Source organism: Salvelinus sp. IW2-2015, linkage group LG30 (genome assembly GCF_002910315.2).
Source record: "Salvelinus sp. IW2-2015 linkage group LG30, ASM291031v2, whole genome shotgun sequence".
NCBI classification, from domain to species: Eukaryota; Metazoa; Chordata; class Actinopteri; order Salmoniformes; family Salmonidae; genus Salvelinus; species Salvelinus sp. IW2-2015.
In genome coordinates this window covers 20,664,601-20,689,182 of record NC_036869.1, presented here as the reverse complement: position 1 = coordinate 20,689,182, position 24,582 = coordinate 20,664,601, and the positions used below count along the sequence as shown (strand labels likewise).

Here is a 24,582-nt window from a genome sequence, read left to right as displayed (position 1 = left end):
ACCTCATAAAAACACTCTCCTGTAAAACGGTCATAACAAAAAAAAAAAAAAAACAGTGAGAGATCGCAGACGGACGGGGTTGCCAACTAACACAAACAGTTAAAATGCGATTTCAAAAACATTGAAACGCAATGAACACTGTAAAAGGGCTGGCTGGCAGTATACTCCAAGCACTCCGGGGAAATTAATTTACAGAATTTCAGCGATTGGCTCATTTGATCAACTATTAAAGTGTAAAAAACGTGAGCAGTTATCATAACCGCACACTTGGTGACTGCCAGGCTTGTCAGCACTCAAACAGCCTGGCCCTCTAAGAGACGCGGCCTCTCAATGTAGAAGACAGCAATAAAATGACTCCTTTTCGGTGGTAACCATCAACCAGCCAAGTTACCATCCCCTTTATCAAACCCATTTTCCCTCCAAAGTGTCAAGGCTAAAGCAGTCACTGAGAGACACAACGATATTGATGAGCACTGAAATTGTAATGGAGAAACATGACAAAAAAAGAGCACATTACTCCTATTAGGGATTTTCATTACTGTTTCTCAAACGGTTTGGCAAACACCTGCCTTGGCCCTGTGCTGCAAAGCACTGTGTGAGGGTCATTAAAAAGTAACAGACTACACAACTACACTTCCCATCATGCACCTCTGACTCATCTACCTGGTTCACAAGAGTTAGAGTTGGGGATGTGTCTTCTTAAATTTGTGAAGAAAAATAAAATAAAAAACAATGACTTCTTTTACATTAGCACAATTTAACTCTTCAAATAGAACATTCATATAGAACATTCATTTAGTCTCCTGTTGGAAAATAGATCACGTGGTTGTTGCAAGAGAAGAAGCACTGCATGCTGCAGATCCAATGATGCCATGACCCGTGTAGAGGTTTACAAGATAAGAACGGAAATAAAATCTGTGTAAACTTTTCAGAAGTATTACAAGACATATAAAAAAGGCAGGGAGGGGAGCTCTTACAACTTGGGAAAACCATAGCAACTGCTGTGGCTTTGGACCATACGAAGACAATTCACGCAGAAAAGAGTCAAGGACAGGACAGATGTAGGATTCCTCTCAGATGGTACCCCATTTCCCTATACTGAGTGGACAAATCATTAGGAACACTTGCTCTTTCCATGACAGAGAATGACCAGGTGAAAGCTATGATCCCTTATTGATGTCACCTGTTAAATCCACTTCAATCAGTGTAGATGAAGGGGAGGAAACAGGTTAAAGAAGGATTTCTAAGCCTTGAGACATGGATTGTCTATGTGTGCCACAGTGGAGGCTGCTGAGGGGAAAATGGCTCATAATAATGTCTGGAATGGAGCAAATGGAATGGCATCAAAGACCTGGAGACCATGTGTTTAATGTACATGATACCATTCCACTGATTCCGCTCCAGTCATTACCACGAGCCTGTTCTTCCCAATTGAGGTGCCACCAACCTCCTGTGGTGTGCCATTCAGAGGGTGAATGGGCAAGAGAAAAGATTGAAGTGCCTTTGTASAGGGTATGGTAGTAGGTGCCAGGCGCACCGGTTTGTGTCAAGAACTGCAACGCTGCTGGGTTTTTCACGCTCAACAGTTTCCCGTGTGTATCAAGAACGGTCCACCACCCACAGGACATCCAGCCAACTTGACACAACTGTGGGAAGCATTGAAGTCAACATAGGCCAGCATCCCTGTGAAACGCTTTCGACACCTTGTAGAGTCCATGCCCCAACGAAATGAGGCTGACAACTCAATATTAGGAAGGTGTTCTTAATGTTTTGTACACTCAGTGTATAAGGTGCACTACTTTTGACCAGAGCCATATAGGAATCTGGTGCCATAGGCTTGGACGAGCCACAGATCTGGAATACGGGAGGATGAAGTGAACACAGCAAGGAGGGGGGTGAGACTGCCATAGACCTACTTGGCGAACCTAAAGGATAGCTGCCATACACCTACTTGGCGAACCTAAAGGATAGCTGCCATAGACCTACTTGGCGAACCTAAAGGATAGCTGCCATAGACCTACTTGGCGAACCTAAAGGATAGCTGCCATAGACCTACTTGGCGAACCTAAAGGCTAAATACTGAGAACCAATTTATGCTTGATCCAAAAATGTATTCGGATGCACCGTATGGATGGTGTGACGCAATTCAGCTCCATACCACATCGCCGTGCGCATCTCAAATTGTGTAACAATACAGAGGGCTCCGTATAACTCCGCAGTGACGTGATTGGTTGGCGGTAGGTGAGGGCGGGAGGTCCTGCATAAACAAACTCACTGCCTTGACAACTTCCTTCACAACAGCTCTGTGCTGCTTGGTTAAGCGCAAGAATAATAAATGCCCTGACTTCTGCTGCACGACAAATGCAGACAAATAAAGCACCTTTAAAGGCTGTGGACTTCATTTTAACCTTTTGGGCTCCAGAAAGGCATTAAAAACACAAGACTACAGCTTCACAATAACTAAGCCAAAGTTAGCCGCATAGAACGATGAGATATGGTCATATATCCCAGTGAACTGTAATTTGCTCAGCTGCTCTCTCTTTACAGTGTAGCATTAGATGCAGGATGCAATGGCGGTAGTAATCAGGGTTTCCCAATGGAGGAGTGGCATTTGCAGCTCCCAGGTCTCTATGACGCAGGTCTGTGGTTAGGGGGGATTATGGAGGCCGCAAGCAGAGAAGGGTCAATGTGGGACTAAGGTCAGGGTTCACTGGCAGCATCAGCAGCAGGTCCGGGTCCGGGTCTCTGAGGGCCGCCGGCGCAGTTTGAAGCCATTCCCTGCAGCCCCTCCCCCTGCATCTAGGACAGGGATCCGTTGACCTGCAAGCGGGAACAAAATGTGCAAGGGGGACAAAAAAACAACGTTACACCCAGAAACCATTGGTTAAAATAGGAACATCAGCAGAAGCTCACACTATATTGCTTGGTACACTTAAATAAACAAGGACAATTTCAGCCATTGTACACCACTAGTAATAAATGTGGTATGCCATAAAGCATACATTTGGCCTAAAAGATTGGATGCCCCCAAAAGCCAGTGAAAAAAAACCCACACTTACTTATCTCTATAAAGACCTCATTGATGTTAATGGCGTTCTTGGCGCTGGTCTCCACAAAGATGGCGTGGATGGAGTCAGCATAGTCCTTGGCATCTTTCTCCGAGACCTCCCTATAAAGACACGGGTGTGTTCAAGTCTTAACCAGTAACAGACTAAGCCGGGGAAGGAGGTTCTACTAAGCTATGTGCAATTGTTTTAAGAAGATCATACCAAGGATCATTTAGCTATTCGATTTAGGATTTTAAGACCACTCGAAGTATCAAAAAAAATATACAAAATATTTTTGGTGTCTTGCTGCCATTAGCCCATACGAACGCATTGAATAACAGATTCACTACATGGAACAGATAGTCCTCCCMAAAAAATCCAATGTCCTTTATCTGAGAGATATGAAAGACCAGGAAACATTTAAAGCAGTCTCCATATGCTAATAAAAGGTCCTCCGAGTACATTAAAAAAGGTTTGATATACAGTACCRGTCAAAAGTTTGGACACCTACTCATTCAAGGGTTTTTCTTTATTTTTACTATTTTATGGTGAAGACATCAAAACTATGAAATAACACATATCATGTAGTAAACAAAAAGTGTTAAACAAATCAAAATATATTTTATATTTGAGATTCTTCAAAGTAGCCACCCAGTGCTTTGCACAATCTTGAGACACATCCAATGCAAAAACAAATCTCTCTAGCTTAAACAGACAGCTTTTTAAATGGGTATTTATGGGTATTTTTATGGGTGCAGCTCAATACTGGGGAGAGGTGCAGGATAGGCCAGAGCAATATGGTGGACGTGAGCCAAGAATTCACGTCAGCCAGTCCAGTTGTTTCACATCAGTGCAGACGAGGAAAAGGAGGCACGAGGACACACCCCTTCAAACATGAGACGAACCCAACAGGGAGACGAACAGAGAAAGGGACTCAAGGTGGCACCACCCCACCAGTATCACAGTGCTCATCTCTTCTAGACTTCTTGTGTCGCATGATGCTTCCCCCAGTGCTACTGTTCTGTCATTCAATCCAGCTAATGCTCATCTTAGTACAATGGACTATATGGAGGCGAACAAGCTTCATAAGCCATTTCCACAGGAGTCCACTCCTGACTGCAAACAATAGCATATCCATGTTTCTATTTTTGAACCAGACCTGTGCTGTATAACATTTCCATGCACAGTCATTTCTAACAACTGACTAATATTAATGGATGGTAGACGGGAAAAAATGTCATCGATTTTCAAGCATCAGTTCTCTCCATTGCTTCAATGCAAATTAAGCTACTCTAGTAGCTAAAGTCCTCTCATCTAAAGCCAGCATGTTTGAGTGACATTAGATAAACTGGGAGAAGTGCATCTCTAGCAGAGAGCTGTATCGGCCGCTTGTTCCCGCTCCTCGGTACGTTCAAATTGTTGGAGCCGAAAGTTTCAAGATATACGCTTGGCTCGGCCGATGACGTCCCTTGCCAAACAAAGCGTGGACGAGTCCTTCAACTTTCATTAGAAAACGTAGCACAAGCAAATCTCGTGTCAACAATTCAGCGATTCGTCTGGTAAAATGAGAGTATGGAAGCCATGCTGCTGATTTGTAACAATAAACCAATGTCTGTGTCCAAAATGACACCCTATTCCCTATATAGTGCACTACTTTTGATCTGGACCAAAGTAGTGCACTATATATGGAATATGGTGCCATTTGGGACGTAACCCATGTCTTCCTGGGGGACATGAGGGATTTATTTACCTGGCATCGGACAGGTCACACTTGTTGCCAGCGATGGCTACCACGATGTTGGGCGGGCCGTGCTGACGAAGCTCCTTCACCCAGTTCTTCAACGTCTGGAACGAGTCCTGAGAAACAACGGTTCGAGCCATTCTTACTAACTTTACAGTATATAGGTCTAGTAAACATCTTATATTGTAAGATGTCTGCGTTTGAGAAWATGTTATGCAACGCATGACTGTGTGGGAGTGTGTGGTTTAAACATTTATGAAACATAGGAGATGTAAACATGACATGGAGACAAATGAGTGTGCCTCTTCTCCACATGGAATGTGAGAGTGGCCAGTATCAGAGGTTTACTGAACATGCCTACATTTGACTCAGTGACCAGTGGGCCCCCATAGTTGCCTACAGTTGACAGCAGCATTCTGTGCATTGGATACCTGTATTTTGCAAAAGGTCAATCTATTTAGAGTTTTTTTCTGTGGTAAAAAATATAAGAAAAGGTCGGGGGTCATCTTGAAAAAAAAAATCTGATGCAGAGCCAAAAGTCGTAGCTTTTGAAAATCACTTAATTATTTTGCAAATGACATCACAGGAATGATATGGAAAAGAGTGGTGCAGTGTCCTTTTAAACATTTGMGGAGAAATAGAACTAAACAAATGTCATATCACAGCATGTTACCAGAGGGAAACGAGGAAATAGTTTACCTCTTTAGTGATGTCATAAACAATGATGGCTGCCGCAGAGCCTCTGTAGTACATTGGCGCCAACGCACGGAACTATGGGAAAGCAGAGAGAAGTGGAGAAAGAGCACGGTGAGTAATGGACTGCAACCATTCTTCAGATAAAGAGGCTGTCCCTCTGGACAGAGAAGATAGTTGGTTTTCTAAAGCTTTCAACAGGGATTTATCTACAGCCAAACCGGTTGCACTGTTATAGTGAGGACAAGGGGCCATGTATGCATTTGTGGTACTGTAGATCATAATTAAAGTAAGAGTACATGACGTATCCTAAGAGATGCTATGCTTTAAAGAAACAGTCCCGGACATTTTTTGGCTCATCTTCAAGGATTGTGTATCTAGATCGCTCGTAATTGTTTATAGAGAACATCCATGAGAAAATCAAAGGCTACCAAAATAGCATTGCAATCTGTTCTACCGCCCGTTTCCAAAACATTACACAGTCACAAACTACCCAATCTTTATTAAGCCGTATACGGTTACATTTCGTCACCGTTACATAACTTCACTTTCCGTTTTACCTGAACGTGTTATGAGATAAAACATCCAACTCAAAATGGAGGGGTAAAACTAGGCAAAGAGAAASTATGGACCTTTTTTGAAAACCCCAAAAGGAATTCTGTTCCAAGCCTATATGCCAAGTGGCTTTTGTTACATGGAAGTATGGCAAGCCTTTCCASCGAGGACTCACATGTGGTAAGCATCAGGATAAAGAGGAGCACAATGTGTCAAAAGCAGTTAGCCATTTAATATTAATGGAGAACTATACATTTGGTCTTCACCCAGTAGATCACAAAACCCTGCATAATAAAAACAAGCTGAGCTTACAGCATTTCCCATTCCATTGTTGGGGGGGAAAGTTGCCTGATGTTTGCCAGTTCCACATTTCTTCTGGTATAATATTTTCCAAAAGCTTATGAGTTCTGAGTTCTGGAAAGTGCCAACGCAATTAGAATATGCCTGTGTTCATAGAACTCTAAATCAAATGCATATTTCAGACCTTTCCTTAYACTGGATGGGTAAATACAAAAGGTCTTGGCAATTACTGTTTTTAACCTGTTGTCAAGCTTGAAAAGGATAGGTCACCTAACTATTGGACAAGGAGAGACAGTGATCCATACTTTGGTTTAATTTACCTGGCTGCTGTCACCAAATGCGAACCTAATCATTCTTGTCCAAATACCAAATCCAATTCCCATATCTCTAAAATGTGCAGGCTATAGCCTAAATTACCTGCAGAAAAGTATCTTCATTCACAATCAATTTCAGACTCACTCTTTCAAATTAGGTGAACACAAGTATTTTGATATTGTTGAAAAGGCATGCAGCATATGTTAAATTTGGTATGATTGTTATCACGTATACTGAGAAGTAACAATGAATGGTATTCAGACCATCTACTGCATGAAGCAAAAAAARGCTGCAACAGACAAGTGAAAGATAACACACCTGTCATAAGTTAGGCTACCATTTAGGCTAGGTCCTCCTACATCTTAGGATAATCTACCACACAAATCTTCTAACATAATTAGCATATTTAACCATGAAAGGAATAATAGGCATGTCATCTATTAGCTAATGAAATAAAGAGATTAGCTTTAAAACAAACAGGAGTGATCCCAGTCAAACATTGACTTGGCACGACCTGGGCCAATTCTCATTTTCCTTTACGATAAAAAGGAATAAACTATCCCAGCTTGGAATGACACGGTTACCTCAGGAAAAGCACACATTCCTTGCAATTATAGTTGTTACTGGCCCCGAGACTACCGGAGGGAGTCCAACTTGGGATACTTGGCAGATGGCGGAAAGGGATGCTGCCTGTCTGACTGGCTAGCGATGTGTAGCTAGACGCAGTACAGCCAGTCTTGTGTGGTCCCCTTCCAAAGTGTATCCAGAGAGCATTTTCACAGTGACGGCTAGAATCCACAACGCATCTCAAAGTAGGAGTGCTGATCTAGGATCAGATCCCAACCTGTCCATATAATGTTATTTCATTATGATAGAAAAGGTGAAACTGCCCTGAATCAGCACTCCTACTTCGAGAGGCTTTGTGGATACGGGCCCAGACATCGGAGCTGTAAAAAAAAAAAAAAGTTTTTAAAAGCGCCCCTTATTTTGCTAAACGTGTGCAGATTAATTACTGAAATTATGAGCCTGGCACCCAATGAAAGGTGCCCGTCCATGCCGGTGAATGAAGAGAGCAAAGGGGAAACCCAGCTTCTTCTCTGTGCTGCAGCATGGTGAGATGGGAGGTCTCTGGACAGGGGTGTTGACAAGCACAGATAAGATGATGCACCCTCCAGGCCATCAGAGGTTGTGTAGAAGCCTAATCACAGCTCTCTCTCATTCCACCGGCTTCTACTAAATCTCTCAACCGAACTCCAATACTGTTAATTACACAAACTGGGTCTGATGACAACAACTTCTCCAGAGGCGATCAGCTTCGAAACAAGGCAGCTGCAGATTACAATGAAGGAAAACAACAGTGAAGCAGGCCAGAACTGTTCCCATCTTCTCGCTCACAGCCGTGGAACACTAGGTAGACTGGGAGAGATGGAGTGAGTGTGTGCGAGAGAGTCCCAAATCGTTCCCTACCCCTTCCTTTTGGCTCTACCCTCTGAGTAGATCTGAACGCCTCAGCAATATGGTGTGGCCTTCACCACTACCCTGAATATACCTATGCAGAGAGAGAGCAGGAGAGCTGGCAGGGAGAGTGGCTGTCGATCAGTTGGAACCAGGGAGCAGGCAGAGACAGTGTCCTATCTTAAGGGAAAATCTAATTTAAGCGTTGTTTAAGGCCACGCCCCCGGACAAGCTCAAAGAACAGAAGAAAAAAACGCTGTTTTATCTCACCACCCCTCTCCAGAACACAACCACAGGAACAAACCATTATCTCACCACCCCTCTCCAGAACACAACACAGAGGAACAGACCATATCTCACCACCCCTCTCCAGAACACAACACAGAGGAACAGACCATTATCTCACCACCCCTCTCCAGAACACAACACAGAGAACAGACCATTATCTCACCACCCTCTCTCCAGACACCGAACAACAGAAGGAAAACAGACCATTATCTCACCACCCCTCTCCAGAACACAACACAGAGGAACAGACCATTATCTCACCACCGTAAACGGCATGCCAAACGTCATGTTTGTTACAATAACGACCATAGAAAGTTGGCAATACGGCACAAACCCATCCGGAGCCAGACTAGTTGTTGTATATTAACCTGGTTCCAGATCTGTATTCGTTCTATATTAGTGTACATGTATGATACATTTCTACACCGTGTTATATTACTCATGTGGTGCATCTTTTGAAAGATAATCTATTTCAGTCRTCTGTCTGTGTGGGCTACAAGGCATTCCAGATTTAACATCACAGCAGATCATGTTGCGAGTGGCCCCTAGACTTTCGCCTCTCASGTTATGACTGCTGATGAGCCACTTGTCTTGACTGTTCAAAGGACGATGCACATGGAAGACGTGATTTAGCATAATGTGGAGTGCACTCCAAWGACACAGTACACAGAGATGATAGRGCTGGGAATTACCAGGGACCTCACGATCCGGTATTATCTTGATACTTCGGTGTCGATATGATATGTATTGCAACTCGATATTGCGATTTGATGTTCCAAACATATTGCTCATTATATGTCTGCTGCAGAGGGACAAGAGAGAGCCATGAGAAAATTCGTTTTGATCAGTCATGAAAATAAAAGTACTGAAAAATATGCTAGCGGCTTACTATTTAAAAAGAAGATGGAGAACAAGCTCGAGGATTAAAAATACCAGAGTTTTGGCACAGGTACAGCCGACTAGCGCTAGTTTACAAAACGCAACTTTACAAATCGATACCTGGAGTCAAAATATCTATATAATACCCTCCAAAAATAAAATTGAAATATGAAACAGTATCGATGTTTCCCYGTCACTAATAGCTGAAAGTGAAACTTTTGCTGTGGTAGAGAGAGAGAGAGAGAGAGGAAAGAGAAGTTGCTAGAACATTTCTATATAATCTAGTRGATTAATCAGACAGCAGTGATCTTGAGAATGCACAAATCATGATAGCATAACCTACCACTCAACTACAGGAAAGGGCCTTATGAAATGACTGCAGGCATGAGAGCGCTGGGGATGTTTTGGTGGGGGCAGCTAAATGTAAGCTAAATATCGCCCCCTATCAGGTACAATGACATACTGCACTTGCGAGTATGTGCCTTCAACATATTTTTATTTATTTAACTAGGCAAGGCAGGTAAGAACACATTTTTATTTACAATGACGGCCTACCCCGGACGACGCTGGGCCGATTGTGCACCGCCCTACGGGACTCCCAATCACGGCCGGATGTGATTCAGCCTGGATTCGAATCAGGGACTGTAGTGTTGCATATTGCACCGATRAGCCACTCGGGAGCCCTAACATAGACCTCTATGGCCCTGGTCAAATTCCTTAGAAATGTGTTCTTTTTTTCCTTCCTTTCTTTCTTGATGTAATCTCTTATCTGATTGGATAGGTCAGTGAGAGCAATACTTCCAATATGTTGATTTTACCTATCATGTGAGATCAGTAATTAGGCTACCTCAATGAAGTGAGGAATGAAGGATGCATTTTTATTCAAACAAGGCCTATGTCTAACAGGGACCACTTCATCTGGAGGAAAATATATTGTAAAAGATAGATTACTAACTCTCTCTTGCCCTGCAGTGTCCCAGATGAGAAATTTGTGAAGCTCATTTTGATACTGCACCGTCTTTGTCATGAAGGATGCCCTGGAAAACAAAAATACAACCATACAATTCGAGTCACATTTCAAAATAATATTAACACGGTTTAAAACAGTGTTTCCCAACTCCAGTCCTTGACTACCCCTAACAGCACATGTTGTAGCCCCAGACAAATATACAGTACCTGATTCAACTCAAGAGGGCTTGATGATAAGTTGACAAGTTGAATCAGGAGTTCTTGTCCGGGGCTACATACAAAATTTGTACTGTGGGGGTACTCGGGGACCGGAGTTGGGAACCACTAGTTTATTACACTGAACAAAAATATAAAATGCAACATGTAAAGTGTTGATGCCATGTTTCATGAGCTGAAATAAAATTGTACATATGCACTAAAAGCTTATTTCTCGCAAATGTTGTGCACACATTTGTTTACTTCCCTGTTAGAGCATTTCTCGTTTGTCAAGATAATCCATCCACCTGACAGGTGTGGTATATCAAGAAGCTGATTAAACAGCATGATAATTACACAAGTGCACAAGTTACACAACACAATGCCACAGATGTCTCAAGTTGAGGGAGTGTGCAATTGGCATGCAGCTGCAGGAATGTCCACCAGAGATGTTGCCAGATAATGTAATGTTAATTACTCTACCATAAGCCTCCTCCAACGTAATTTTAAATAATTTGGCAGTACGTCCTACCAGCCTCATAACCGCAGACCACGTGTAACCACGACAGCTCAGGACCTCCACATCGGAGACCAGCCACCCGGACAACTGATGAAACTTTGGGTTTGCACAATGTAATAATTTCTGCACAAACTGTCAGAAACCGTCTCAGGGAAGCTCATCTGCGTGCTCATCATCCTCACCAGGGTCTTGACCTGACTGCAGTTCAGCGTCGTAACCGACTTCAGTGGGCAAATGCTCACCTTCGAAGGGYCACTGGCACGCTGGAGAAGTGTGCTCTTCATGGATGAATCCTGGTTTCAACTGTACTGGGCAGATGGCAGACAACTTGTATGGCGTCTTGTGGGCGAGAGGTATGGTTGGCGGTGGGGTTATGATATGGGCAGGCCTAAGCTATGAGCAATGAACACAATTGCATTTTATCGATGGCAATTTGAATGCACAGAGATACCGTGATGAGATCCTGAGGCCCATTGTCGTGCCATTCATCACCTCATGTTTCGCATGATAATACACAGCCCCATGTGGCAAGGATCTGTACACAATTCCTGGAAGCTGAAAATGTCCCATTTCTTCCATGGCCTGGATACTCACCAGACATGTCACCCATTGAACATGTTTGGGATGCTCTGGATCGAAGTGTATGACAGCGTGTTCCAGTTCCCGCCAATATCCAGCAACTTCGCACAGCCATTGAAGAGGAGTGGGACAACATTCCACAGGCCAAAATCAACAACCTGATAAACTCTATGCGAAGGAGATGTGTCACGCTGCATGAGGTAAACGATGGTCACACCAGATACTGACTGGTTTTCTGATCCACGCCCCTATTTTTTTTTAAAGGTATCTGTTACCAACAGATGCATATGAGTATTCCCAGTCATGTGTAATCCATAGATTAGGGCCTGATTTATTTATTTGAATTGACTGATTTCCTTATGAACTGTAAATCAGTAAGATCGTTGAAATTGTTGCATGTTGTGTTTATATTTTTGTTGAGTGTACAATAAGGCTCACCCTTTTACCACATTACAAAAAAAGTACAGAAGTGATACATTGATTAGCCTGTAATAAAATGATTAGCCTGGTCCCAGATCTGTTTGTGCGATCATGTCAACTCCTTGCCTCTCACTGTCATGAGTTGACATGATAGCAGAAACAGATCTGGGGCCAGGCTATAAAGTAATTAGACTGGGATGACATCACTGAGAATGTAGCATGAACAGAACACCTCCTCCTCCACATACACCAACTCCCAATAAGTGCATGCATTTTTCTAAATGTATTACTCAATGCATTGGCAGGCAGTACAGTACAGTAAGGGGCAGGTTAGAGATGCGAGCCAGCAACCGGAGGGTTGCCAGTTCAAATCCCGGATCCGACGGGAAAAATCTGCCGGGAAGTGAGCTGGCAACCGGAGGGTTGCTGGAATCAAATCCTACATGCCATTGCACCCTTAAGCAAGGCACTTAACTTCCCACAACAGCTCCCTGGGCACCCAGTGTGGCAGCCCCCCCCCTCTCCAAAACCTGTGTATGTACTGTATGTGTGTATTTTTTCCAGAGCGGTTGGGTTTAAAAGTGYAAGTCAAATTTCAGTTGGACCTTGCAGGATAGGCAATCATCTTTCCAGAATATTTMCAGTGGGTGAAAGACTATATAACTTACCCAATAGTTGGATTAATGTTGGGGTCAAAGTTGTCCTCCACAAACCTCCAAACAATGCTTGACTTTCCAACCCCAGTGTCCTGAAGAATCACAAGGGAAAGGAGTTTAGTGAATGTTAGAATTTATCCATACTCGGTTACTGCCAAGACCACACAGACCTTTACTCATCGKCAGGATGACATCATTATGTAAAGAGAATACCCCATTGGTTCAAGAAGAAGAAATAGTCCTACTACTATGATGCAAATATTTCGCAACACTTGTGCAATACATAAACATGTAATGTTTATCAACGTTAGCCTGGACTACTAATCTACCACTGATGAGTAAAATAGAGACATGTCATTTAAATATTAGCTAACTGACTAAACTCCGCGGTCAAGGGAGTTTCCTACGAACTGGTCTCTGCCCTGTTGGTGGTTTATCAGAAACTTGCTTCGCCATGGAGGGGAGTTCAGTCAGCTACATATTAGGTAGTACGGTGCACAAAACTTTTAGCAGCATTGCTGTGGCTTCTGTCAATTGACATACTCCAATCTGAATTAACAGATAGTTAGATGAATACAAATCAGATTGTCTTACCCCAAGAAGGCAAACCTTTAACTCTCTCAGCGTCATATCGATCTCCGAATTAWTAGAACGTTTATGAACATTCCAAACACTTAACCGATTGCTACCTAGCTWGATGTTTCAGTTGACAGATGTTTAGCAAATAACCTCTCTTTTCATCAAAGACCTATATTCAAATCCCATACAGATTGACGAGAAGCAAAGAAAAATGAACTCCTCAAACTCAGAACTTTAAAAATCACTGATATAATTTGCCATATTATGATTACTGTAGGTGGAAAGCTACAAAATAAGGCGCAGACTCCATCTTGAACTACGGTCCAATGTCGTCACGTGACACTCCATGGTTATTTTTAGTTTAGAAATGTATGAAGCCAACGCCTTTTCTTTATGTTCGTTGCAATAATACCAACGTATATCTCCTACATATTTAACTACATTATTGTTTACTTTATATATATTTTTTACTTGAGAAAAAAATCAGGAAGTACTTTCAGGAAGTAGTTTTGCTACGTTGATTGTAAAGCCATAGAGATAGATAGGTGACTCGTCTTTGTATCTGTTACGGCTAGGCCAGCTGTGGAGTTTCTTAAACMCTGAGGCGCAACATCGCGAGATTTCYAGAAACGCTTGCCAAACAGACCAGGCTAATGGCAAAACCTAGATTTGGCCAATGTCTTAAGTAGTTGAACGGCTTATTACTCCAACCTTGTGAAAGTACTTTCTATCGAAGGAGTGACTTTGATTTGACAGCCTGCACATGCGCACTGTTAGCAAGCCAATATTACCATGACATTGCCTACAAGTGTGATTGGGGATTTCTATTGGATAAGTAGTTTTAGCCTATCTTCAAATTCTGCAGTCCAAATTCAAAGTAGACAGTMCTCGGCCCTAAACCCTCAACTTAAATAACATTTTACATCATCACATCCGGGGTGGCAGTTAGCCTAGTGGTTAGAGCGTTGGGCCAGTAATTGAAAGGTTGCTCAATCAAATCCCAGAGCTGACAAGGTAAAAAAAAATGTTGTTCTGCCCCTGAACAAGACAGTTAACCCACTGTTCCCCGGTAGGCAGTCATTGTAAATGAGAATTTGTTCTTAACTGACTTTCCTAGTTAAATTAAGGTTAAATAAAATAAAATAAAAACTACCTTAAATGTCACTTGGCCAAGCGAGGGAGAGTGATGATCGGAGAGGCAACATCCTTGGTGGAAATCTTGAAATTGAGCTTAAAAACAACCAACCTAAAGCTAKTAATGTACCTAGCTAGCTAGCACTCCTGTCAGGTAGCTAGCTACAATTACCCATAACTGGCTAGCTAGTTTTATAGTTTGGTAATTTATTCCAATACATTTCAGAATTCCCCAAAATATGTTTATGAAGCTAGCTACGGTTTATAGGCTTCTCACTACCAGACTAAGCCAATTTGYCAACGGAAAAATCTATGTAATCTAAAAAAAATTAGCAAGCTAGTATCATAATTTGGTCTGACATGCCGAAAATGCAGCCGTGTTGATTCAATTTGACACTGTGCGTTCTCCGGAGTATGACTCGTGACTACAATTTGCATTGAATTGTGGGTCATATCAACCCCAAAGTAATCAAAGTTCTTCACTCGCTCCCTTGAGCTAAAATGAGGTTGAGGGGGCAACGTTAGTGAATTGGACCTCCACTTAAGATGGCAATCAAAGTGGCTAGTGTGAGGGCCGAGGGGGAAAAAATTGTTGTTTGGACTGCATCTATACTGTACTGTCTTTGTTAAAATGGTGGAAGCCCTCACTGGCACTGCCCATGCTACGATGACCTTCTGGCCACTAGAGGCCTCTATCATTCTCTATGGTGACAGCCCAAACAATAGATCACCGAGCATATAATCAAGATGGCAGGTATGTGGCTAGCTATGATAATAACGTTTATTCGAAACTTTAACGAAACCGTGTTTGTCCAAATACCGTTTAGGGTGTCTTGTGAAAAGTCGCCTACATTGACACACAATTTCTAGATTTATTGTGTGTTTTCAAGCAATAAGGATAGCTAGATAACGTTACATGGGCAGCAAGCTGTGTTTTCAAGCGAAAGGGATATCTTAACTAGCAAGTTCTAGTATTTATATCTGCTTGTTGACAACACTAACACTGCACATGTTTCTAGGTATGGGTTGGTAGTTATAATGTATTGTGTGTTAGGTCAATTTAAAATGTAATGTTAGTTAAATATGTCAGGTCGACTTGCTTTCATGCCTAAACTACTGTATCTTGCTAGCTAGCCTCTACACCGATATCTTGGCATTCCAAATCCAGCTCAAAACAATGAAATGCAGCAAGCAAACTACCTTGTGATTTGGCAACCGTATATAACTTTCCAATACTAGCGAAAATTAGGTACGTAGCTCATGTTAGTTCGTTATTTTCATTGGCTGAAACAGCATACACTAAATTGTTATGGGAAAGGTTTGTTTTTGAGTTGGAGGAACATTTCCTAGTTCTGTGTTTTATTAACATTGGCTGGCCACTGCACTCTTTGTTTTACTTGTTACCACTGGATTAGGCTAAATGCCCCACTAGCCAGCAGATCCGAACCGCTTGCTTACAGCTGTACTAGTGTAACCGATGTGAAATGGCTAGCTAGTTAGCGGTGGAGCCTTTCAGTCGGTGACGTCACTTGCTCTGAGACCTTGAAGTAGTGGTTCCCCTTGCTCTGCAAGGGCCGCGGCCTTTGTGGAGCGATGGGTAATGATGCTTCAAGGTCTCAGAGCAAGTGACTTCACCGACTGAAAGGCTGCTAGCGCGCACCACCGCTAACTAGCTAGCCATTTCACATCGGTTACATTCACCCCCCTTTCAACCTCCTCCTTTTCCGCAGCAACCAGTGATCCGGGTCACGGCACCAATGTAACAGTTTAGAGTTAAACTGTTACACTAGGGTCAGACAGCATTCCTGTGTGTATTGAGGGGGTCCGATTAATCACGCCCTTGCATATATATGATTTGGAACCTGTCTGCCTCCCAGCTGTGATCCAAGTGCACCGCTCTGTCCGACAGCGAAGTTGGCTCAAAACAAATGTGACGTAGTATTAAAAGCAGTTCATCTGTGTAATCTCAAATGTAATTATTTTTCATGAGGGCCATTTCTGGTAAAAATAGTTATACATTGCTGAGGTGTAGTCACTTGAGGATACAAGCTCAAGTACACTGTACAAATATGATAATTATGAAACCATTAAATATTTTTGTATTTCCAATTCAACAAAACTGTATGAATAAGGCTTGAAATTACTTATATGCTTTCTAAATATTGTTTATCAAGTTATAAAATTACTAACTATTAGATTTTACCATATAACTGTAAAATACATATTTGTATGTTTAGTGTTAGASAAAATGTAATATTTTCTAAAGGTCTCTCTTGTTCAAAACATCTGCCCCCATCACTGTGAACATCTCACAGAGCTCTARTTTGGCTTCCTGAACTCATTAGGAACCCACCTTKAATCTTATATTAATCTTGTTTAAAATCTGAATTATTTTAGACACACGGCTATAAATCGAGCTCTGAATGTGCTACAGTGATGAAACCAGTCTCTCCCGCTGAGTTACGATGGAAGGATTGCAGGGATCTCAGTGGCTGTGACGTAGGGTTCAAGTKGTTTCAGATTTGACATCCTACGTCACACAGGCCAGAACAAGAATAGACTGACGAGTTCCAGATGAAAGGTCTTTGTTTCTGGACATTTTGAGCCTGTAATCGAACCCACAAATGCTGATGCTCCAGATACTCAACTAGTCTAAAGGCGGCCAGTTGTATTGCTTATTTAATCAGAACAACAGTTTTCAGCTAACATAATTGCTAAATTGTTTTCTAATGATTAAATTAGCCTTTTAAAATTATAAACTTGGATTAGCTAACACAATGTGCCATTGGAACACAGGAGTGATGGTTGCTGATAATGGGCCTATGTAGATATCCCATGAATTTGTTGTTGCYGTTTCCAGCTACAATAGTCATTTACAACATTAACAATGTCTACACTGTAATTCTGATCAATTTGATGTTATTTTAATGGACAAAAATGTTAGCTTATTTTTTTTTAAACAAYGACATTTTTAAGTGACCCCAAACATTTGAAAGGTAGTGTACATATTGGTTGTTTAGCTCCAGCACACTCACAAGACCAGTCTGAATGTAGCTGGGTACCAGTTTATTTTTATTTTTATATAAGTACAGTGCATTCGGGAAGTATTCAGACCCCTTGACTTTTCCCCTCCCATTTTCTTACATTACAGCCTTATTCTAAAATGGATTAAATTAATTTTTTTCCTCATTAATCTACACACAATAACCCATGACAAAGCAAAAACAGGTTTTTAGAAATGTTTGCAAATGTATAAAAAAAAAAAAAAGACATGTAGATAAGTATTCAGACCCTTTACTCAGTACTTTGTTGAAGCAGCTTTGGGAGTGATTACAGCCTCAAGTTTTCTTGGGTATGATGCTACATGCATGGCACACCTGTTTMTCCCATTCTTCTCTGCAGATCCTTTCCAGCTCTGTCAGTTTGGATGGGGAGCGTCGCTGCACAGATTTTCAGGTCTCTTCAGAGATGTTCGATCGGGTTCAAGTCCGGGCTCTGGCTGGGCCGCTCAAGGACATTCAGAGACTTGTCCCAAAGCCAMTCCTGCATTGTCTTGGCTGTGTGCTTAGGGTCGTTGTCCTTTTGGAAGGTGAACCTTCGCCCCAGTCTGAGGTCCTGAGCACTCTGGAGCAGGTTTTCATCAAGGATCTCTCTGTACTTTAATCCGTTCATCTTTCCCTCGATCCTGACTAGTCTCCCAGTCCCTGCCACTGAAAAACATCCCCACACCATGATGCTGCCACCACCATGCTTCATCGTAGGGATGGTGCCAGGTTTCCTCCAGACGTGAAGCTTGGCATTCTGGCTAAAGAGTTCAATCTTGGTTTCATTAGACCAGAGAATCTTGTTTCTCATGAGCTGAGAGTCCTTTAGGTGCCTTTTGGCAAACTCCAAGCGGGCTATCATGTGCCTTTTACTGAGCAGTGGCATCCGTCTGGCCACTCTACCACAAAGGCCTGATTGGTGGAGGGCTGCAGAGATGGTTGTCCTTCTGGAAGTTTCTCCAATCTCCACAGAGGAACTCTGCAGCTCTATTAGTGACCATCAGATTCTTGGTTACCTCCCTGACCAAGGCCCTTCTCCCCCGATTGCTCAGTTTGGCCAGGCGACCAGCTCTTGGAAGAGTCTTGGTGGTTCCAAACTTCTTCCATTTAAGAATGATGGAGGCCACAGTGTTCTTGGGGACCTTCAATGCTCCAGAAATGTTTTGGTACCCTTCCCCAGATCTGTGCCTCGACACAATCCTGTCTCGGGGCTCATGGACAATTCCTTCAACCTCATGCCTTGGTTTTTGCTCTGATATGCACTTTCAACTGTGGGACCTTATATAGACAGGTGTGTGCCTTTTCAAATCAAGTCCAATCAATTGAATTTACCACAGTTGGACTCCAATCAAGTTGTAGAAACATTTCAAGGATTATCAATGGAAACAGGATGCACCTGAGCTCGATTACGAGTCTTCGAGCAAAGGGGCTGAATACTTCTGTAAATTAAGTATTTCTGTTTTTTATTTTTAATACATTTGCAAAAAATTCTAATACCTGTTTTCGCTTTGTCACTTTGGGGTATTGCTTGTAGATTGCTGAGAATTWRTATTTATTTAATCCATTTTATAATAAGGCTGTAATGTAACAATGTGGAAAAAGTAAAGGGGTCTGAATACTTTCCGAAGCCAATGTGTATATATACGGTACCAGTCAAGTTTGGACACACCTGCTCATTCCAGAGTTTTTATTTGAACTATTTTCTACATTGTAGAATAATAGTGAAGACATCAAAACTATGAAATAACACGTATGGAATCATGTAGTAACAAAAAAATTGTTAAACAAATATACTTTATATTTTAGATTCTTCCAAGTAACCACCCTTTGCCTTGATGACAGCTTTGCACACTTGGCAATCTCTCAACCAGCTTCACCTGGAATGCTTTTCCGACAGTCTTTTTTTTWRRAATATTTTATTTTTGCATTTTCCAATTAACAACATTCAAGACAAACGTGAAAAGATATTAGACAACAATAGGACAAAGTGACAGTAACAGATGAGCGTAACAAAGWAARWAWCAAWCAAAYWAWWWWTAWWTATAYAWACAAACAWACAWWMAAWAAAWAWWRWWWWKARWSAKWSRWTSMYGYMGKMKRCWWMWTATWMWWYAYKWSKKRWRMAWYATWWWAKRAKRATAWWRWRRWKMWTYMWWYRWYRTGWKGKGGGRGRWKMTYCWYMWWRTMRWYAAAAGGTTGCCAAATTCTGTAAAATGTGTTTAACTTATTCCTCAAGCGGTAAGTGATTTTCTCCAGTGGGATACAACTATTAACTTCTGATAGCCACATTGCAACTGGCAGGGRGGAATCMAATTTCCATTTCAAGGCAATACATTTCTTGGMAATCGCTAGCAATATTTCTGTTAGCTTTATAGTATGGCTTTGCCTAAGATTGGTGTTAGTAAAGTTGCCCAGTAGACAGACCTCCGGGTCTAAAGGGAATGCAACCCCATGAATTGAGGATATGGTATCGCATACCCCCTGCCAGAAACCGTGTAGCTTTGAACACTGCCAAGTGGAATGGAGGAATGTTCCTTCATCTGAGCCACATCTAAAACATAGGGAGGAGATATCAGGGTTGAACTTGTGCAGTCTAKATGGCGTGATATAGWGCTGATGGAGGAAATTAAACTGGATCRGTCTGTATCTGGAGTTCAGTGTGGATGTAACACCATTCCTGCATAGGTCACTCCATAGACCCTCATCAAGATCAATACCCAGATCTTTTTCCCATCTAAGTCGGGGTTTATCTAGTCCAGGCAGTGTTAGTCCTGACATAAGAGCATCGTAAACACGGCTTTTCCGACAGTCTTGAAGGAGTTCTCACACATGCTGAGCACTTGTTGGCTGTTTTTCCTTCACTCTGTAGTCCAACTCATCCCAAACCATCTCAATTGGTTTGAGGGCGGGTGATTGTGGAGGCAAGGTCATCTGATGCAGCACTCCATCACTCTCCTTCTTGGTCATGCAGCCCTTACACAGCCTGGAGGTGTGTTGGGTCTTTGTCCTGTTGAAAAACATATTTCAGAATTGTGATGTCTTCACTATTATTCTACAATGTAGAAAATGTTACAAACAAAGAAAAACCCTTGAATGAATAGGTGTGTATATATTTTTTCATGCCTTAAGGGATCCTACAATTCTAAATCAAATAGCAAAATGATCCTTGGTATGGCCATCATCTCAAAACATACTCAGTATGACATCACAAATGACTTACCAACGGTTGTTGTTTTAATCTGTTTTTGTTTTTATTTTTGTATTTATTCCGGCTTAGACTCTTAAGGATTAAGACACTGCAGAGCTGGTGCACAATATGGCTTGGAAAACATACCTCAATCCAGGGATGAGAAATGCGTTGTACTMCGAATTGTCCCRTTATATCAACTGTTACAGACAAGATTGAATGACTGCAATKTTTTTGCTAGCTTGCCCCTTTTCTCTCTTACGTAACATAGTTGATGTATTTGCTAATCCCCAGGTAGCATTTGACTGAAGGTATTAATGATTTCATGTTTGTAAAATCTGTCCTCATCGCTATTCCATTTTGCAGGTCTGTCTTTATATTTTGAAGATGGCCATGATGATTTGGATGACTGTGAGTATTTCCCCCCTCACCAATATGTTTCAAATGCCATGTTGAATTCTTGTGAAGTTCATGTGGAAAGATTTACTGAGGCACATACAATGCAGGATTTTACTGACATCTTCTAAAGTGTGGTGAGGGAAGCCTGTAGTTTCTGGTTGACCGTCTTTGTCCACATGAAATGTAAGGCTGTTACATTTTACATTGACGTTTTAGTCATTTAGCAGATGCTGTTATCCACAGCCACTTACAGGAGCAGTTAGGGTTAAGTGCCTTGCTCAAGGGCACATCAACATTGTTTTCTTCACTTAGTCGGCTCGGGAATTCGAACCAGCGACCTTTCGGTTAGTGGCCCAAAGCTCTTTACCGCTAGGCTACCCCCTAACTTTGTGTCAGATCCCTCCCTCTGGGTTCAGGCAAGCTATTATTACCAATATCCATCTATCCCTCTTGTCATAGGCTACTCATTTTGTAACTGAAACAGGCAGTGCAATAGCTGTCACTTTTTCACTTTGCTAACTATGTATATTGAGGTGAAATGTGGTGTCTTACTACTTGCGCCAGGGTCAACCCAAAGCGCACTTATATCAACGTTATAATTCTAACACTGAGCCTAATCTGACAGCAGTGGTTCCTTGTCCAGGTGAAAGTGCTTACTTGCAGTGCATTCGGAAAGTATTCAGACCCCTTTACTTTTTCCACGTGTTGTTACATTACAGCCTTATTCTAAAATGGATTAAAAAATATATATATATATGTCATCAATCTACACACAATACCCCATAATAATGAAGCAAAAACAGGTTTTTATACATTTTTGCAAATGTATAAAAAAAAATACCTGGAAATATGACATTTACATAAGTATTCAGACCCTTTACTCAATATTTTGTTAAAGCACCTTTGACATCGATTACAGCTGAGATTCTTCTTGGTTATTATGCTACAAGCTTGGCACACCTGTATTTGGTAGTTTCTCCCATTTTTCACTGCAGATCCTCTCATGCTCTGTCAGGTTGGATGGGGAGCGTCGCTGCACAGATATTTTCAGGTCTCCAGAGATCTTTGATCGGGTTCAAGTCCGGGTTCTGGCTGGGCCACTCAAAGACATTCAGAGACTTGTCCCGAAGCCACCCCTGCGTTGTCTTGGCTGTGTGCTTAGGGTCGTTGACCTGTTGAAAGGTGAATCTTCGCCCTCAGATCATCTCAAGGATGATCAATGAAAACAGGACGCACCTGAGATTAATTTTGAGTCTCGTAGCAAAGGGTCTGAATACTTATGCAAATAAGATTTCATACATTTGCAAAAAATTCTAAAAACCTGTTTTTGCTTTGTCATTATGGGGTATTGTGTGTAGATTGATGAGAAAAACATTTTATTTAATCAATTTTAGAACAAGGCTGTAACGTAACAAAGTGGAAAAAGTCACTTTCCGACTGCACCGTACCTCGTCTCCACACTCAGTCACTTCAGCGTGAACCAAACATGTTTGTGAAGTTGTGATTTTTTTTTTCTTCCCCTTCCCGGATAGTTGGGTTTGATGACGACGGATCAGAGTGCGACGGGATTCGGATCACAGCTTTTCTGGATGCAGGGCAGGACAATCTCACCCCCCTGGGGAGACTAGAGAAATACGCTTTCAGCGAAAATGTCTTCAACAGGTAGGAACGAAAATGATGATGCACTTGCAAACACTTCACAGGGAAGCAATAGCAAAAGTTTAGACATAATGTGATGGTCATTTGTTTTTGCAATGTAGGACCACAGTACACATTGTGGATTTAAAAGTTCTGGTTCTTGTGAATTCACCAAACATTCACCATGGCATGGCTGGAATATAACAAATGTCAGGCATCAGTGAATGGGCTGGGCCTTCCATACTACCAGGTCTTTTTACCCTGTGCTTCAAGACATGAACTCACGAGGTGCCACGCTTGTTATAACGGGCATGGTTTGACTTAGGTGTTTCTGATTTGGTCTCTTCTTGCTTTCTGCCCGATCAAAGATAAAAGCCTGCCTGATGCCCTCAGTGGTTTTAAAGACGTTAGCGTGCACATCACCTCTCCAAACACCTCCATTGCCCCCAGTTGAACTCCACTCATGGGAATGAATTTTTCATGCTCTGCTTGTTGAGTTCAAGTCCTCATTTGGGTGATTTCCAAGTGCATGTGTGTAATTTTCTCGTCAGCTACGGGCCGGTAGCGCTGTGTTGTGCTAMTTGGGCTAGATGTTGGCACAGGCACTAACTTGGGGCTTGTGTTGCTTTCTAGGCAGATCGTGGCACGCGGGTTGCTTGATGTGCTTCGAGAGTTCAGTGACAATGAAAATGACTTTATCAGTGTCATGGAGACTGTTGCCCGAATGTCTGAAGATGGAGGTAGATGTTGTTTTTATTTGTCTCATATTATTTGACAATTCTGTCAATTGTTTGTGAGGTTGGGGTCAATTCCATTTTAATTGCTGTCACTTGAATTGGACATGGAAGGTTAGCGATCCACTGGACTAAATTTAATAAAATAATTTACTAACTTTTACATGCAATTAACCCCAAACCACAAATAAAAATGTATTGTTTTGTTAGAACTTTTATTTTGTATGCATGTTTGTGACCATCTCCCTATGTGTGTGTCTGTGTCCTCTTTGTGTGTGTCCTCAGAGCCCACAGTGCGTGCTGAGCTGATGGAGCAGGTGCCCAACATTGCAATGTTCCTACACGAAAGCCAGCCCAACTTCCCAGCAGCCTTCTCCAGATATCTGGTGCCCATCGTGGTTCATTATCTCACAGACCCCAATAACCAGGTAGGAACACATAGAACTCCCAACAGACCACAACAAAACCGTGACATTATCTTAAGCAATTGTGATTATTGACACCCCTTGCCTGTGTTTTGTGCCTATGAATTGTAAATGTTAATTTGTTATTGCAAATTCAACAAGCTCGTAATACATTAAACAAATTCTATGGAAAAAGGCGACCAAAGTGAACTGAACAGAACACGTGCAGCGCACAATCAGTATGCATTTCCAGGCTAAGTAAACACGATATATTGTAAAGTATATTTTGAAGTAAAGCGGTCAGTACTGACAGAGATGGTATTTTTCCCCAGGTGAGGAAGACCAGTCAGGCAGCCCTGCTGGTGCTGTTAGAGCAGGGCCTCATCTGCAAAGGCGACATGGAGACCAAAGTGTGTCCTGTTCTACTGGACCTCACCGAGCCCAGCAGCGACGACGACTACAAGATAGAGGCCGTCGCGGTAATATGACTTTGGGTTTGTTGATGATTCAAGCTCACATTTAGTTACGTTTCAGCCATATTCTATAATGGATMAAATAAAATAAATCTTCATCAATCTATACACAATACCCCATAATGACAAAGCGAAAACAGATTTGTATACATTTTTGCAAATGTATTAAAAATTGAAAAAACGAATTGAGCTCAGGTGCATCCTGTTTCCATTAACCATCCCTGAGATGTTTCTACAACTTGATTGGAGTCCACCCTGTGGTAAATTCAATTGATTGAACATGATTTGGAAAGGCACACACACCTGACTATATAAAGTCCAACAGGTGACAGTGCATGTCAGATCAAAAACCAAGCCATGAGGTCAAAGGAATTGTCC

General features: G+C 41.9%; 1 protein-coding gene and 1 pseudogene across 1 annotated transcript; one reads left to right on the top strand and one right to left on the bottom strand.

Moving 5' to 3' along the window:
- Window positions 1-517: 517 nt before the first annotated feature.
- On the bottom strand, window positions 518-13,619 carry rab22a (RAB22A, member RAS oncogene family). Its single transcript, XM_023975620.2, has 7 exons — window positions 13,207-13,619; window positions 12,625-12,704; window positions 10,229-10,310; window positions 5,488-5,559; window positions 4,798-4,904; window positions 3,060-3,169; window positions 518-2,820 (listed from the first exon to the last, which is right to left on the bottom strand). Exons 1-7 carry the CDS (start codon window positions 13,240-13,242, stop codon window positions 2,720-2,722), a joined length of 588 nt encoding a protein of 195 aa, XP_023831388.1. The 5' UTR covers window positions 13,243-13,619; the 3' UTR covers window positions 518-2,719.
- Window positions 13,620-14,832: 1,213 nt separating this feature from the next.
- LOC111954861 (serine/threonine-protein phosphatase 4 regulatory subunit 1-like) overlaps window positions 14,833-24,582 on the top strand; it is a 31,828-nt pseudogene continuing 22,078 nt past the window's right edge.

Coding starts and splice junctions, on each gene's coding strand:
- rab22a (XM_023975620.2), bottom strand. CDS start 13,242: ATGACGCTGAGAGAGTTAAAGGTTTGCCTTCTTGGG. Junction 4,905..5,487: donor TTTATGACATCACTAAAGAG/GTAAACTATTTC, acceptor GTTGTTTCTCAG/GACTCGTTCCAGACGTTGAA. Junction 3,170..4,797: donor TGTGACCTGTCCGATGCCAG/GTAAATAAATCC, acceptor GTGTCTTTATAG/GGAGGTCTCGGAGAAAGATG.